General features: G+C 43.0%; 1 protein-coding gene across 9 annotated transcripts in view; it reads left to right on the forward strand.

The window, feature by feature from the left end:
• Window positions 1-16,054, forward strand: part of CELF2 (CUGBP Elav-like family member 2) — a 403,350-nt gene that overhangs the window by 360,995 nt on the left and 26,301 nt on the right. For all 9 annotated transcript variants that reach the window (XM_063134745.1, XM_063134747.1, XM_063134750.1 and 6 more), the window contains one exon: window positions 1,707-1,841. In XM_063134745.1, coding sequence (XP_062990815.1) covers window positions 1,707-1,841 — 135 coding nt within the window. The remainder of the gene's footprint in view (window positions 1-1,706; window positions 1,842-16,054) is intronic.

Consider the following 16,054-nt stretch of genomic DNA (forward strand, 5'->3'; position numbering starts at 1 on the left):
AGTCATTTCAAAATACTTGACCAGGATGTTTCTGATCATTGTGTTCCCCAGTGGACTCCCCACGTCAAGTAGTGTGTGGCAGATTTATCCCCATACCGATCTATTTTCAGCTCGCTCTGAATTAGTCCATAATGAATGTATCCACACTATTTCCCCCAGCCCCCCGAGGAGTGGAATAAAAATAGAAATAATGTTAGAAATGGAGTTGCAAAACTTTCTAGACTTTTGATGTGGCTCCATCCTGCCACTCTGCTATTTGACACTTGCTTTGACAATCAATTCTGACCTACTCAAAGATGGGGTACATCTGCACCTTTAACAGGAAGAGGGACAGAAGCTGGGGAAACAAGCCATGGCACAGCAGCAGTACACCTGCATTGCATGTATAAGGGCTCAAGTACAATACCTGTCATCTCTAGTTCAAGGAATCTCAACTAGCAGAACTGGGGAAAACTACAAAAACTAGGGATGCTTGAGGAATTCATTATTTGCCAGTTCTGTTGCAAACTGGCCTGCTGCACACTCCCCAAATTAATGTGATCACAAACGTAATTATCTGAATTTTGCAATGGCTGCCAGTCCAGGTCCAGGCCCTATTCAAAGTGCTGGTACTAATATTCAAAGCCCTAAACGGCTTGGGACCAGGTTATTTGAAGGAACGCCTTCTCCCATATGTGTCTGCCTGGACCTTAAGATCATCTACAGGGGTCCTTCTCCGCAAGCCCCTGCCAAAGGAAGTGAGGCAGGTAGCTACTAGGAGGAGGGCTTTCTCTGCTGTGGCACCCCGGCTGTGGAATGAGTTCCCCAGAGAGGTTTGCTTGGCGCCTACAGTGTACTCCTTTCGTCGCCAGCTGAAGACCTTTTTATTTTCTCAACATTTTAACACTGAATTTAACTTAAATTTAAACTTTGCTGTTTTAATTCTGTATTTTAACCTAAATCAATTTTTGCTGTGTGGTTTTAATCCTGGTGGTGCTTTTTATATTGTATTTTGTATTCATGTTTTTAAATTGTGGGTTGTTTTTATGCTTTTCATGGTTTTAATTTTTGTGACCCGCCCAGAGAGCTTTGGCTATTGGGCGGTATAAAAATGTAATAAATAAATAAATGCAGTTCACAGATCAAAAAAGGTACCAAACTGCATTTAAAAAGGCATATTTTAGAATATAACCTGTTTAGAAATGCTGACTTTGAGATAGCCTAAAATTACACGTGTGTAATTTGTGAAGAAAATACATTTTAAAAAATACAGGTTTAAATATGGATTTCTGTACAGATTTTTCAATAATAATAATAATAATAATAATAATAATAATCATCATCATCTCAGATTAATGTGGAAATGGAATGAAACAGATTTATGAATGTACACATTCAAAACTGATATGGACTGAAAATAGACTGATCCTTCCATCCTGACTCAAAACTCTCAAAGGCACTGCCAGTCACCATAAAGAGTGTTAGGCTAGATTGACCAATGGCTCACCATAAAACAGCTCTTTATATGGAGAGAGTTCGAAGCAACTTCAGCTGATGTGTCACAGGTGGATCTCTGGTGAGATGGGTTATTTGTTACCTCCCTGTAGTATACTCCAGCAGTAGGATAGGAGGGAGAATCCTTACTATATTTGCTTAAAATAAAAAAAGATATTATGATTTGCATTTTTGTAGTCAACGTCACTGCTGAAGTTCTTTTCTCTCTGCAGGAATGAGTGCTTTACAGCTACAGAATTTGGCAACTTTAGCAGCTGCAGCAGCCGCCGCCCAGACCTCAGCTACTACCACCAATGCAAATCCTCTCTCTACAACAACTGGTGCCCTTGGCGCACTCACGAGTCCAGGTATGAACAAATGGGGGCGCTTTTTCCTTTTCTTCTTTTGAAACAAGGCTGCCATTTCTTGAGTTCGCAGTAAGGAAAGGCACTATGAAAAGGGTATCAAAATTGCTCATAGCTACGTATGCATTGCAGACTTGATGGTGTTTTTTTCAAAAAAGGTGTCCCAGTCTAAATGTCATGTTCAAGAGCATTTTCTCAAAAGTAAGCCCACTTGTTAAACTTCGTTCTTCTGCTACATATGCAAGGCCTTCTACTGTCAGTCAAATGGTAACCAAAAAAAACAGTCTAGCCAACACATGAAAATCTCAAAGCAGCTTCAGAGCGCAAAGCAATGTCCAACGCAGAGTGATGAACTTTGCTTGTTTATTCCCAGTGTCCTAAGGAAGCACATGACTTTCTTTTGCTATGACTCTTCTTCTTCTTCTTCTTCTTCTTCTTCTTCTTCTTCTTCTTCTTCTTCTTCTTCTTCTTCTTCTTCTTCTTCTTCTTCTTCTTCTTCTTCTTCTTCTTCTTCTTCTTTGTCTTTCTCATTTTCCCCTTTTTGACACATTTCCCTGAAAAGAGTTCTTTGGGGAAAGGCAGACAAGAGGTTGTTAAAGTTGCTTAAAAGAAATTTGGGTCAGCTTCTCACATTGACACATCTGGATGTCTGTGCTAGGGCTGTAAACAATGCTAATGTTTATGTTTTCATTTTGTGTGTGTGTGTGTTTTTAAATGGGAGACTTCCAGATTTCTGTCTGGTTCTGTAATTTCTAATGTTGTAACGGTCCTGTAGGGATTGCAAATTACTGCTCTCAGAACAGATGCTAATCCAGTTGTCAGTTTTGAAAAGGCTACATTTTAGATGATCGGAATGTCACACAATATATGACACATATCTCCCACACGTATTAGCACATATTGAGTTGCAAAGATATTGAACTCTGTATGTGCGTATGTGTGATGTTTTCATATGTTTTTGTTTGTACTGTTATGTCCAATAGTCAATGCAATTATATATGTAATATTACCCTTAGCAGGTTTCTGATGCCCTTTCTATGGCCAGTCAACATATCAGCAGTGATTTCCATAAATGTTTTCCTCTCTGCATCACTGCTACCTTTACCTATTTCTTCTGAATCACATCCTGCAATCCAACAAGCAAAGTTTTAATTAATCAACGTGTGGTTAATTACCATAAAAAGGAAGTACATTGTAAAATGAACTGCATTAAGTTTAACTAAGGGCTGTTTTATATGTTGTGTCTTTAGAAAAGCAGCTCCTTTGAAAGTCTCTGAATACACATGCACGCGCATGCATGCATGCGCACACACAGAGCGAGACAGAGAGTGTCAGCCAAGTTTGGCTACGGTTCCCCAATGTAAGTCTCCTATAATGGGTGAAACTCCTGTAATGGGTGGACTCAGCACATGTATAGTGACTGCACACAGCATGTGAATGCAGCACAGCCTCCAATTTCAAAGCAAACTCAAAGTGATACAAACTTGTTTTGGTTTTGCAGAACATATCAAATAGCCTTAGTAATCCAGTAAGTGGATTTGGAGTTTCTGATCCAAGACCTGAAGTAGTAGCATTTGGACTAACTCAGGCCTTAGCTAGACCTAAGGATTACCCCAGGAAAATGGAGGTGGTCGTCCCTGTCTGCTCCCAGGATCCCCTGTGTGTAATTTGGATACAGAGAGATGATCCCGGGATGATCCCAGGATATAGGCCTGGTCTAGCTATGGCCTCAGTTTCACTGCAGATGCATTCATCTTTCTTGCTTGTAGAGGAAGAAGTTAAGGGAGCACAAAGTTCTGGTAAAACAATGCCTTGATTAGGACCAATCTGAAATCTCAATGTTCATACGTTCAGTGCCCTTTATGCAATTGCCTCCAGAATACATGCAGTGATTACGCTCTGGAGAGGTCTTTGTATGAACTGCTGCATCTATGTGGTTTGTGTATCCACAGCCACGTTGTACCCTATGACGGCACTGATCCATTTCAAATGCCAGCCATCATGAAAATTGGCTCAGCCTTGAAGCTTGACCCACGTAGAGGTGCCAGTTCACACAAATAGCCATTCTGCACAATTTCAGCCAGGCTGTTAGCCTGGCTCTGACCACACTTATGCTCCGAGGTGATCGTGTGGGGACCACTAGACACGAGAGCAGCCTGTCCCTTAGCTTTTATTCTTGAAACAAGAGTTATATATAAGATGATTTACAGCCCATTCCCTTCCTGACATAGCTCATTCCTATGGTGCACAGTTTCAGCTCAGTTGTGAAATTTTATGATTTGTGGCAGCCGTGCAGAAAACTCATGTCTGTTTTCTTTTTGGAATGTGAATATGCTGCTCTAGTCCTCTTCACACTGACAAGACAAAGGATTCTGTCGCAAGTGGGTTTTGGTAGACACTGCAAGAAGGACAGTCATTCTAGCCACTTCCCTCCAGCTCAGCCAACAACCTTTTCCCTTATCTCTGTGCTCCAGAGTTGGACAAATGCTCAGTGACCAATAGAGCTTGTTATTTGCAGGTTTCATATACCAGGTCTTGAAAGTTATTTTTCTTGCCTTGTCACCTGGATTTGTGGCAGCTCCCTGGCTGGCATCTCATATTTTGATGTTACCTGGTGAATTGGACTCTAATTCTGGCACCCAAAAAACTTTAAAAGGGACATCGGCTGGTTTTGGACCTGGTTTGGTACTGAACATTTCTTGAATCGCAGGAGAGACAGATGGGGACACAAAATTAACCATATTGTACCACGCTCAAGATTCTCTAACAGCCAAACCTAGAGATAGAGTCAAATCTCTGCTCAGCTCTGAAGCTCACTAGATGGCTTGGGCCAATTCCCATCTCTCAGCCTACCTCACAGTGTTGTTGTAAGAAAAGAATGGCGGGGAAATTATGTCTGATGCTCTGAGCTCCTTGGAGGAACTGTGAGATACAAATGTAGCAGTAGTAGTAATAATAGTGGTTGCTATTGTTATTACTAGTAGTTCTGTTCCAGAAGCAATCAGTACTGTAGCAATAGATCCCTTACTGTTTGTCCCTGTTTGCAGGAATCTGACAGTTTGATGGATAATTGGGATATCTACTCCCTGTCAATGTGCAAATCCCCCCTTTTTAATGGACATACTATTTTATCTTTTCACATCATCTCATAACCACCTGTCCCATAGAATCCAAGTGTTTATTTCCAACATAACTTGCTTATAATAATAACCTCTGAAATCTTTTTGCTATTATGAAATGTAGAAGCTAGTGCTCTGCTTAATTTAGCATTCTTCCTTAATGTGAAAATTGTGTACGAGGAAAACACCAGCTCTGATGACTTTAATGAAGCTGCCCTTGATGAACATGTACTAAACATTATTAAACTTGGAAATGTGTTTAATAGCTAGAGAATGGCCTTAGAGCATCGTTGTAAATTTATATAGAAGCCTGGGGTTATTAACTTTCATAAATCAGCTATAAAATTAGAGGGTGTTCAAGAAATCTGGTACTGAAAAGAGCACACTGCTATAGGATCAAGTGTGAATAACTCAAGAGAGCCAGAGTGGTGCAGTAGCTAAGGTGTTGGACTGGAAGTTGGGAGATCCGGGTTCTAGTCCCCACTCGGCCATGGAAACCCACTGGGTGATTTTGGGCCAGTCACAAACTCTGAGCCTAACCTACCTCACAGGGTGGTTGTTGTGAGGATAACATGGAGAGGAGGAGGATTATGTACGCCACCTTGGGTTCCTTGGAGGAAAAAAGGCGGGATATAAATGTAATAAATAAATAATAAATAAATAAGTACATAAACATCGATGAACTTAGAAAGAACCCTACTGGATCAGATTAATGGTCCATCTAGTCCACCATCTAGTCCAATGTCTTTTAACATTGGCCAGCCATGTGCCTCTAGGAAGCCCCCAAATAAGGCATGATGTTCATGTAAAGTTGGACCTTCGATGTATTCAGTAGTCCTAATGTCTCTGCATGGCCACATCTAAGAGCCTGGGTACACATTACCCCCATCTTGTCAAAAGTAGCCCTGTGTAGTCCATGGGGATACTTTTCTATTCTGGAGGGTTCTGCAAGCTCCCTGCAAAATGGAGTGTCGCATGTAGCCAGGTTGTAAGGTGATGTATAGAAAATGCAGCTGGTGTCAGAAGTTGGGCTGGCTCAAAGCTGTTTGCGGCCAAGGCAAAACAATAATGTCTCCCCACCCTACGGGTTGAGAAGGCACCTCAGAGCTTCAGCAACACTGCAGAGGATTCCAGTGTTTACTAAATTTGTGTGCAACAATCTGAACGTGATCAGATCCTTCACAATTCCAGCATGAAGAGCACCCTTTGAATTATGGCTACTCGAGAGGCCGCTTAGTGTGCCTGCATGCTCAGCCTGGTTCTGATCCAGAAGGTTGTCTTCTTTATTGATTGGAGAGATAAGGAGTTAATACCAGCAATAGCCCTCTTTGAATCTTGCTATCAAGCTAAAGCATCGCTTTAATAGCTTCATTCCTCCTTACAAACTCTACAACTAACCCAGAAACAACCCTTGTTAAGATGTTCTTTGATTTCAACTTTCTTATCTAGCTCTACATTTTCCACTCCATTAAATACTTTGTAAACCTGAATAAAAGCTTTCTCTAGTTGTTCTCTGCTCTGTGGAATACACATTTAGTTCTATAAAGCCTCATGTACCGTCTCTAAAGCATTTCCATTAAAACTTGGGCTATAATGGAACATTTATATTTGCCTTTCAGTGATGGGGGGAGGGTTCCCATTTATTTATTTATTTGTTTATTTGCTTACTTTTCTCTTCCTTCAGTCACAAGGTAATTTGGGGATGGAGGTACTGAAAAAATTCAATTTAACACCGCACTGTCTACCATCTAGAGAAAATTTCTTTTCTCGTTTTATTACAAAAGCGGCTACACACATGAGGGGAAAGCACCTCATGAATGTCTAATTTAATGACATAAAATGAACTGTGATTAATGAGGCTATAAAATTAAAATGTAGCTTTATAGGATTTGCAGGTGTGGGTGATCGTGGCAAGACTCACTAAAGAGCACAGGGCTTGGGACTTAGGTAATAGGCAACTGCTGAACACCTACCCCACATTGCTTTGTTGGACACAATGGGCATATCTACACCTACAGGTGTAGAGGGAGGGAGGAGGGAGGATCTCACGATATGCTGATTGCGAGATCCTCCCCCTGGATTCATACGCAGTGCGCAATGTCCGGGGAGGAAGCAGGGCTGTCATTTTGGGGGAGCGGAAGCAGCAGGTCTAGTCACTTCCGAAAAGTAAGAAAAAAAAATATCTTCCCCCCACCCCAAATCTTCCCCCTAACTCCCTCCCTGACATCCCAGGGGTGGCAGAATTGCTGCCACCCCTACCCTGATGGGCACAGAGTAAGCAGGCACCAGGCAGGACGAGCGCCCACACCTCCCGCAGTCTCAGGATGGTCCAGGGACCATGGGCAAAATTGGCATAACTGGGCAACCAGTTATCCTGCAAAAATGGAGGGGTCATCCCTGGTTGCCCCTGGGATCCCCTGTGCGTCCAAATGATCCAGGGATGACCCTGGGAAAAAGCCATGGTGTAGACATGCTCTATGTTAAAGCACTCATCGTTCATAGGAATGGACACAGTTAGCTTCTGGGATGTTCTGAAAGTTCTGGATATATACATGTACAGAAAAAAATAGCAGCATTTCCCAGTGAAGATTGCCCTCTCTCCCATTCATTCCTCAATCCACCTGTTGACATTTCATAGAAATTGGGATCCACGAATCCCCAAATTTAAGAGCATTGCTGGGTACTCACAACATGCTAACCCACCACGGGTTATTGTGTTGTTTGAACGCAGTACGTTTTCCGCAGAGGAGCGGTTATCGTGTTGTCTCAATGCAGCACGTTTTCCAAAGGGGGGCTCGTTAACCATTCAGTGCGGTTTATTTTTTCTTGAACAAGCCACTTTGAGAACCCATGGCTTGTTGTTGGGTTGTTCAGGGCGGTGAACAAGCCACCCTGCATGGTTAACAAGCAATCCTGCAGAAAACGTGCTGCATTCAGACAACACAATAATCCACTCTGCAGAAAACACACTGCGTTTGGACAACATGATAAACTACGGTTCACCAACAACCCACATTGGGTGGGTTAATGTGTTGTGTGAACCCAGCCAGTAGAAAGGACATGCTGCCTCCTTAACTAGATCTACAACTACTAAGGAAAGTGGAAGCAGTGGGTGCTGATAGGCCCATCCCTGTGACAATAGAAGGATGTCCACAGGGGATGAACAGGGTGCCAATCAAACATATTGTTTCATGAAATACGGCAGCCATGTGCGAGTTGGGGTGGAAACAAGAAGTAGGTGTCAGGTTGCAAGGAAGTGGGCACTGGCTGAGAAGGAACATTTAAGTGTTAGAGACAGTCCTTGGGCTGTGTGTGCAATGCTTCCAAAAGATATTCAGGTTTGAGTACGTGGGAGTGCTTTGAGTTTTCATAAACTATTTCTTCGGTCTGAACCTCAAACCTTGCCCCTACTAGTGCATATGCCATGGAAAGTGGAGGTTAATCTCCAAACAAAAATGTCTTGTAAGTTAAATTTATTATCATAAACATGTTTTTTTTAATGATAATAGCCACAGGCAAATTCACATTTTGAGAATTGATTTTAATACCATCACCCTTTCCCAGTGTATTAATTTCTAGTTCTTCCTTGCTTAGGAAACAAACACTGTAGGAGATAGCATGTCCTTGCTGTCCAAATTAGTTACAGCATGTCCTGCTGTGCCACCCCTCTCTGGTTCATTTTCTCCTTAATTTCCACTGATAGCTTCAGGATTTGGAGGGCACGTTGACATGGCATCCTCTGTGCCCCCAGCCCCTAAAGTGGGAGAGACAGGGCATGCAAATTCCGTTAGGCTGCATCATCTCTACTTGTGCAATGTGGAGATGGTAGCACCATTAAGACTGTAGGCCCTCTGCTGGTCTTGGGAGTCCTAGCCAATGCCCAACCGTGCCCCACTCTGGAGTTAATCCTGTTCATTTCAGAAAGGGGTCAGGTGAATGAGATAAGTTTCTTTCCTGCCCTCTCTCTCTTGTTCAACACCTATTTTTTAAGCTCCTTCCTTACCTAAGGCTAGGTTTTCTATCCCTCTTGCCCAAGAACAAACATTATTTTGAAAGGTGAATGCTGCCCGAGACTGAGACTGGCGTGGCACTCTACAAGATACAGAGTTGGTGAAGGAGATGTGACTGTAAAACCCGCCCTGCATCTTGGTTTCATGGATCTCACCCTCTGGGTGCACACAAGTCCCTGCTTTGAGCATTGTATGCACAGAGACAGTAGATGAAATACGACTCTTCTTCCTGTCTGATACCCACCCCCAATTTTGGAACATGCAGCATGGCATTGTAAAAGGCCAATCACTTTCTGAAAGAAAAACATCTTCGTTGTCACAGTCTACATTTTCTTCTAAGCCAAAAAGTACTTTTCAGCAAATGACTCTATTTCCAAATATTAAATTTTAATCTTTTTTCATCCAGAAGGCTCAGACAATGCAATTCCACTATTATTTTCTAACAGGAAATTTTAATTTTAACTGCGTATTCACTGAAGTATTTCCTTGCAGAAACATTGGATTATTATTTATTTAAGAAATAAAAAGGTGACGCTTTTAGGGTTTTGTGTGTGTGTGTGTTTTTAATCCCTTTTTGTCTTCTGGCCTTAAGGAGAATAAATGATTAATATTGCCCATGGCTAGAATAGCTGGTTGTTGTTGTTTTACACTTATCAGATGGCAGTGAATAAAAAATCAAATTAAAATCAGGACAGAATAAAATCAAGTAAGAGCATAGTACTTTTATGATTTCCTCTTAGGTCTTCAAAAGCCTCATTTAATCATTTTTTTCTAATTTGATGATAATGTCATTTTATTTGCTTTAATCGCCTCTGTTTAGCTAATTAATTCTTCAACCTTTTCTTTCCCACCTTGCCTGCAATATTATTTTTCTCTAAAGCAGCAGCAGCAGCTAAAAATGTTGTGTCAGCTGAGTGCATTCGTAGGGCTATATTCAAAATCAGAAATAAACCCAATTTTAATTGGAAATATATAGTCATGTCTGAGAGCAACAGTGGCTGCAAAAAGTAGCCTATAAATACACACAACAAAAAGTGGTCTATAAATACATTCCAATAAATACACTTCTTGTACATTTTACTGCACATTTCCTTCCAAGCATGTGTCTGTAGGCTACACCAATGTGCATGTATGTTACGACAGTGGCCAGGACCTGTGCCCCTTTGCTCTCCTCCAGTACATGGCATGTTTTCCTCCATGCACAGAAGCAGGAGTTAACCATTCCATCTGATTTAGCCTACAAGACCGCATGATCTCCACTTCTACGACAGCAGCGTATTTCCTGGGGCTAGCAGGACTGGGTGGCCCATAGCCCAACTAGTCTCTATATTGAGCAAATAAAGATAGCAGCGGCTGCAGCTGCCATCTTCAACACTTCTCTCCAAAATACCAGGCCGTTAAAAGTTTTTTTAAAAAACAGCAACAACTAAACAAACTAACTTTTTTTTTTAACGGAGTTTCAAACTAAACAGCAGCGGGCCCTCCATTTGTCCTACCATGCTAGGTGCTGATGTCAGGCTTGGCCTGCAGCACTTTGGGTCCCAATGAATATTATGAATTCATACTTATTCATCACCTTCCTGTCCCCTAAAGAGCTCAGGGTGGTGTGTCTTGCAGTTAATCATCTTCTCTTCTGAAGCTAAGTAGAACTTACGCACAGAAGTGTTCTGGTGGGAACAGAATTGGAGATGATTCTTCCGTCCACCATCCTAGATGCCTGTCAGATACATTAAAGCCAGCTATATTGCTATATCCCTACATGCCTGATATACTTTAGTAAGCAACTAGCTTTTGGTAGAGTGGTCACTTAAAGAGAAATACAGTACATTCACCATAGTAGGAAAGACTGTGAACGGTTGACCTGTGTGCACGACTGCTCAGTCTGCTGTTCAACTGCTAACTATGGATGGGAAATTTCAAGGCTCCAGCTTGCTTTCCCTTCCTCCTTATGATCTTGTGATCTTGAAACTGAACTTGGACTAGAAAAACTTTGAAATAGGCAATGCCTTCAAAAAGAGGACTCTTCTCTGACATCCCACCAGGACCATAGAGTCACAGAATAGTAGAGTTGGAAGGGGCCTATAAGGCCATCGAGTCCAATCCTCTGCTCATTGCAGGAATCTACCTTAAAGCAACCCTGACAGTTGACTATCCAGCTGCCTCTTGAAGGCCTCTAGTGTGGGAGAGCTCACAACCTCCCTAGGCAACTAGTTCCATTGTCATACTGCTGTAACAGTCAGGAAGTTTTTCCTGATGTCCAGCTGGAATCTGGCTTCCTGTAACTTGAGCCCATTATCCTGTGTCCTGCACTCCAGGAGGATCGAGAAGAGATCCTGGCCCTCCTCTGTGTGACAACCTTTTAAGTATTTGAAGAGTGCTATCATGTCTCCCCTCAATCTTCTCTTCTCCAGGTTAAACATGCCCAGGTCTTTCAGTCTCTCCTCATAGGGCTTGGTTTTAAGAACCCTGATCATCCTAGTTGCCCTCTTCTGAACACGCTCCAGCTTGTCTGCATCCTTCTTGACGTGTGGTGCCCAGAACTGGATGCAATACCCAAGATGAGGCCTAGCCAGTGCCGAATAGAGGGGTACCTGTACCTCGCAGATTACCTTCTATTAATGCAGCCCAAAACAGCATTTGCTAGTTTGGCAGCCACATCACACTGTTGGTTCTAAAACAATTCCAAGATTCTTCACGTTTGTAGTATTGCTGAGCCAAGTAACCTCCATCTTGTAACTGTAGTGATTAGAGTGTTGGACTGGGAGTCGAGAGATTGGGATCTATTCCCCCCATTGCCATGGAAGCTGACTAGGTGACTTTGGGCCAGTCACAGACTCTCAGCCCAACCTACCTCACAGGGTTGTTGATGTGGGGATAAAGAGGGAGATAAGGAGGATTGTATATATCGCCTTGGGTTCCTAATAGGACAAAAGGCGGGATATAAATGCAATAAATACAATTACATAAGATCAGGGGCCAGTATAGTAGCTGACTTCTATAGCTCCTTGGCCCTGTTGCCAGCCACGCGCCCACTCTTTCTCTCTGGGCAGAGTGAGGGGGTAGAATTACAGTCTCCACTGCTTGCTCACTCACTTGCCCTTTTCCTCAGGGTGGTGGTGGGCATTAGGCCCAGTGGGAACAGGAGAACAACTGTGCGAAGGTGATGATAAGACAAGGAACCTACTGAGGGTATTTGCTTGAGAATCCCCTAAACCTGGAGCCAGCATGGGAAACTCCCACTTGGAGAGGGTCATGGTAGGGGGAGATGGGGGGTGCAATGGACAAGCAACAATTTATCTGTGGCTATATTTCGTCTCACTGAAATGAAGATCATCAGGCTCTTTTCCATGTCCAGTTAGCAGCAGGCACAGAGGCGGGTAGTCCAGGTGGCAGGTACCGGATGCTCTTAAGGGTAGCAGAAGAGGAGATCTGACCAAGGAATTACCTTGGTTGGTTTCAGAAAGGTAGTTTAGAAATACAATAAATACATTAAAATACAAATAATAAACAACCTGTCACGTTCTAAGGGGCTTATGCAGAACTGCTAATGGGGCATGCCCCACGATAATCAGTTGGAGGGCACCTTTTGGATTTTCTGCCTCACGTGCCAAAATGTTTTAGAATCATAGAATCATAGAATAGCAGAGTTGGAAGGGGCCTACAAGGCCATCGAGTCCAACCCCCTGCTCAATGCAGGAATCCACCCTAAAGCATCCCTGAGGGCTGTCCAGCTGCCTTTTTAATGACTCTAGTGTGGGAGAGCCCACAACCTCCCTAGGTAACTGATTCCATTGTACTGCTCTAACAGTCAGGAAGTTTTTCCTGATGTCCAGCCGGAATCTGGCTTCCTTTAACTTGAGCCCGTTATTCCGTGTCCTGCACTCTGGGAGGATCGAGAAGAGATCCTGGCCCTCCTCTGTGTGACAACCTTTTAAGTATTTGAAGAGTGCTATCATGTCTCCCCTCAATCTTCTCTTCTCCAGGCTAAACATGCCCAGTTCTTTCAGTCTCTCTTTAGACCAGCACCAGCAATGGCATCAGCTCCTTATCCTAGAAGAATATGCTAGCACCAGGGCTAACATGGGTTTATCGGCATTTCCTGCATCTGCCAGGAAAATGTCCATCATATTCAAGTCCTGCTGATGATTAGAGGTACCATCCCAGCATAGGGCTTGAATTCACTGAGCTTTTTTTCCCCTTTAAGTACCTAATCTGCTTGGCAACTATTCTTGAAACCTTGTAGCATTAATAAAAGCAGCTGTTGCCTGTTTCGCTACAATTAATTTACTCGATCTCCCAGACAAATGCAGAGGATTGTCTCTGGCATTCTTGACCAGCTTGTCTGTTCAAAAATCTATTTGCAAGGATAGAATTTCTGTTCTTCACCCTTGGGATGCAGTTAAATGATTTATGGGTTATTCATTATGTTATCCATAGCACAAAAGGTTGCCTTTGTTAGGTAAAAGCATTCACGTTTAAAACACAATTGTTTGAAACTTGGGGCATTTTTATAGAAAATGTGGGATGCTTCAGCAGAGAAGCATCACAAAACGTCTAAGACCAACAGCCTCTAAAAGCTTTTTCTTTATTTGTTCGCTTCGGCACACAATACGCATTCCTCCAATAGGCAGTTCAAGTCTGCCATGGTGACATTTTGTTAGAGGCCAGTACACCCACTGTGCTATCTGTAATTTGCTTCCAAAAAATGATCCAAAAATAGCTGTACCTGTATGACAGTTTTCTAAATGAATCAACGTAGGTAGTTCATCTTGGAAGTTAGCACTTTTTCAAACCTGCGTCTTATTCCTCTAAATATACTGATGTTTATTTTATTTTGTACTTAGTGATATAAAATATATCTCAAAACGGGGGGGGTAGTCTTGCTTAATTCAAGCTGCATTTACTTTACCAGGAGAAGTAAAAAAAAGAATACCTTTTCAAGATTTGTTAATCTATCCTGCCTTCTGATGTTGTGATTGGAATGCAATGATCAGGATCTCCTATGGCTTTTAAAAGTTGAAAGTAATTGTGTATCTATTGTTGGGAGGGGAGCAGGGTTGTTCTTCCTTCCTCCCCATTCCATTTTAATTTTTAAATTCCGTAGAAAATTCCCTCATCCAAATTTCTGTTTCCTTGATAGATGGGAGTGCAAAACCTGTTTTGCCCCAAGGGTCAGACTCCATTTCGAGGCTCTTGAGGGTTGCATTCCAGTGGTGGGAATGGTCAAAGGCAAGAGGGGTGAGACAGCACACCCACCCAGCCCTCAAATAAGAGCGTATTTTACTTGAAGCCCATGCTGCCAGTAATTAAGCGTTAGGAGATACATACGTGTTAAGCAGAGAATGGGTAGAAATGGCACAAAGGCTGGGAAAACACCAAAAAAATGGGGGCTGGGGAAAAGGGGTGGGGCTGGTGGAAATGGGAGTGGCCTTCTAGAAACACCTCCCCCGGAGGGCTAGATTAGGACCCCCCTCTGGTTTTGCTCCTGGGCCTGACGTTCTGCTCCCATGGTGTAGGAGAGACATGCAGGTACAAACACACATGGCTGCTCTGAACTTTTTTACTTTTTTTCTTCATTAGAGAGATCTTGAACACTCCCTTGACAGCTGGGGGGCTATCTTCATAGCACTAGGTTGGCACCACCACCCTCTGAAACCCATGCTTTCCCTCTCCCGGGGGTGGCATTGGGGAATCCCGACACCGAGGAGGGAACGCGGGGTTTCTGGTCGTCATCTGGATACCTTTCGCCCTCTTCCTGGTGGAAGGCGACCACTTTCTGGTCGCCTTCCACTAGGCACCGCCCCTGGATTGAGCCCGGGTTGGCCCCGTTGCTCTGATTGAAAATGTCAGAGCAATTCCCCGGCTTTTTCAATCTGCAGCTTCACAGGAAAGCCCCACGGTGGCTATGAAGCTGTACCTGTGTCATCTAACTGATCTTCAGCCGCCGCAGGGCTTTCCCCGCGTATAGACAGCCTCTGGGTCCTAATTTTTGCTATTAAACTGACTCCTATCTGAATTGCTCTATCCTGACTCTTGTCTCTTGGTCATGCTGGAATGGAATGGAATGCTGGAAATAAGGCATTTCTATAAATGGTTGCTATACTGATCAGAGTGTGAGTATTGTTTAAGGGCAGCGGTGGGCAGACTTCAGGCTTGCAGGATCTACTTTGTTTTATTACTTAAAGCTGAGGTCCAGCACACAATAGTGACTCAGGTGGATGGTCATAAGCTAAGAATTAACAAACAGTGTGCTTCTGAGCACATGCTCAGCTCAGAAATTCGTGATTAGTACCAGAATGAAGCTTACAAGTCCTCTTTCACACAGAAATCCACTCCTAGGCTAGATCTAGAGTGTCATCACACAGGGGGAAATCACGTTTCCTTGCTGTCGCTTTTGTCCCTCATTACTTCCTCTTTCTGCTCAGAAGGGAAAGAGCAAGTAAACAAAGACCACTGGGCCTATTCAAGGACCGTTTGTATTGCACCACTTTTCCTGCACGCAGCAGGAGATCGCGACACATTCCATTAAAAAAAAAAAGTCAGATTACAAGGGGTCTATTTTGCAATGGAAAAACGAGTGGAAGGAGCGGGAGGCAGATGTTATCATCTAAAGGAGGCTTACACATCTGTAAGTGGGCAGTAGCAAGCATGCAACAAAACACTCGTCTGATGAACCTCTTACACTTCTGTTTTATAGAAATATTGAAATGCACTGATAGCTGTTGTTGGGGCACAATCCACATTCCATATACCGCTTTCATAGTGTTATTTCCTGCTTTTTGTTCCAAATCCGTAATGTTTTGACACAAGGTGTAAATCTGGCCCCAGTCTTCACCCAAGTGTTCTTTTTAAGAGACATAATTTAGGAGGTGGGGCATTTTCTTACTAGTTGCTATATTTATTTATTAGATTTCTATACCCAATAGCCAAAGCTCTCTGGACAGTTTACAAAGCTGGGCAGTTAGACATGTGGGAAGTCAGACATCCTTCCCAAGCAGCTGCAAACCATTCACTGTCTGCCCACCCCTGTTTTAGGGGCTATTTTTTTTAAGGCAATAGGGAACAAATACAGGGACTTCCACTTCCG

This window comes from Elgaria multicarinata, chromosome 9 (genome assembly GCF_023053635.1).
Source record: "Elgaria multicarinata webbii isolate HBS135686 ecotype San Diego chromosome 9, rElgMul1.1.pri, whole genome shotgun sequence".
Classification (NCBI taxonomy): Eukaryota; Metazoa; Chordata; class Lepidosauria; order Squamata; family Anguidae; genus Elgaria; species Elgaria multicarinata.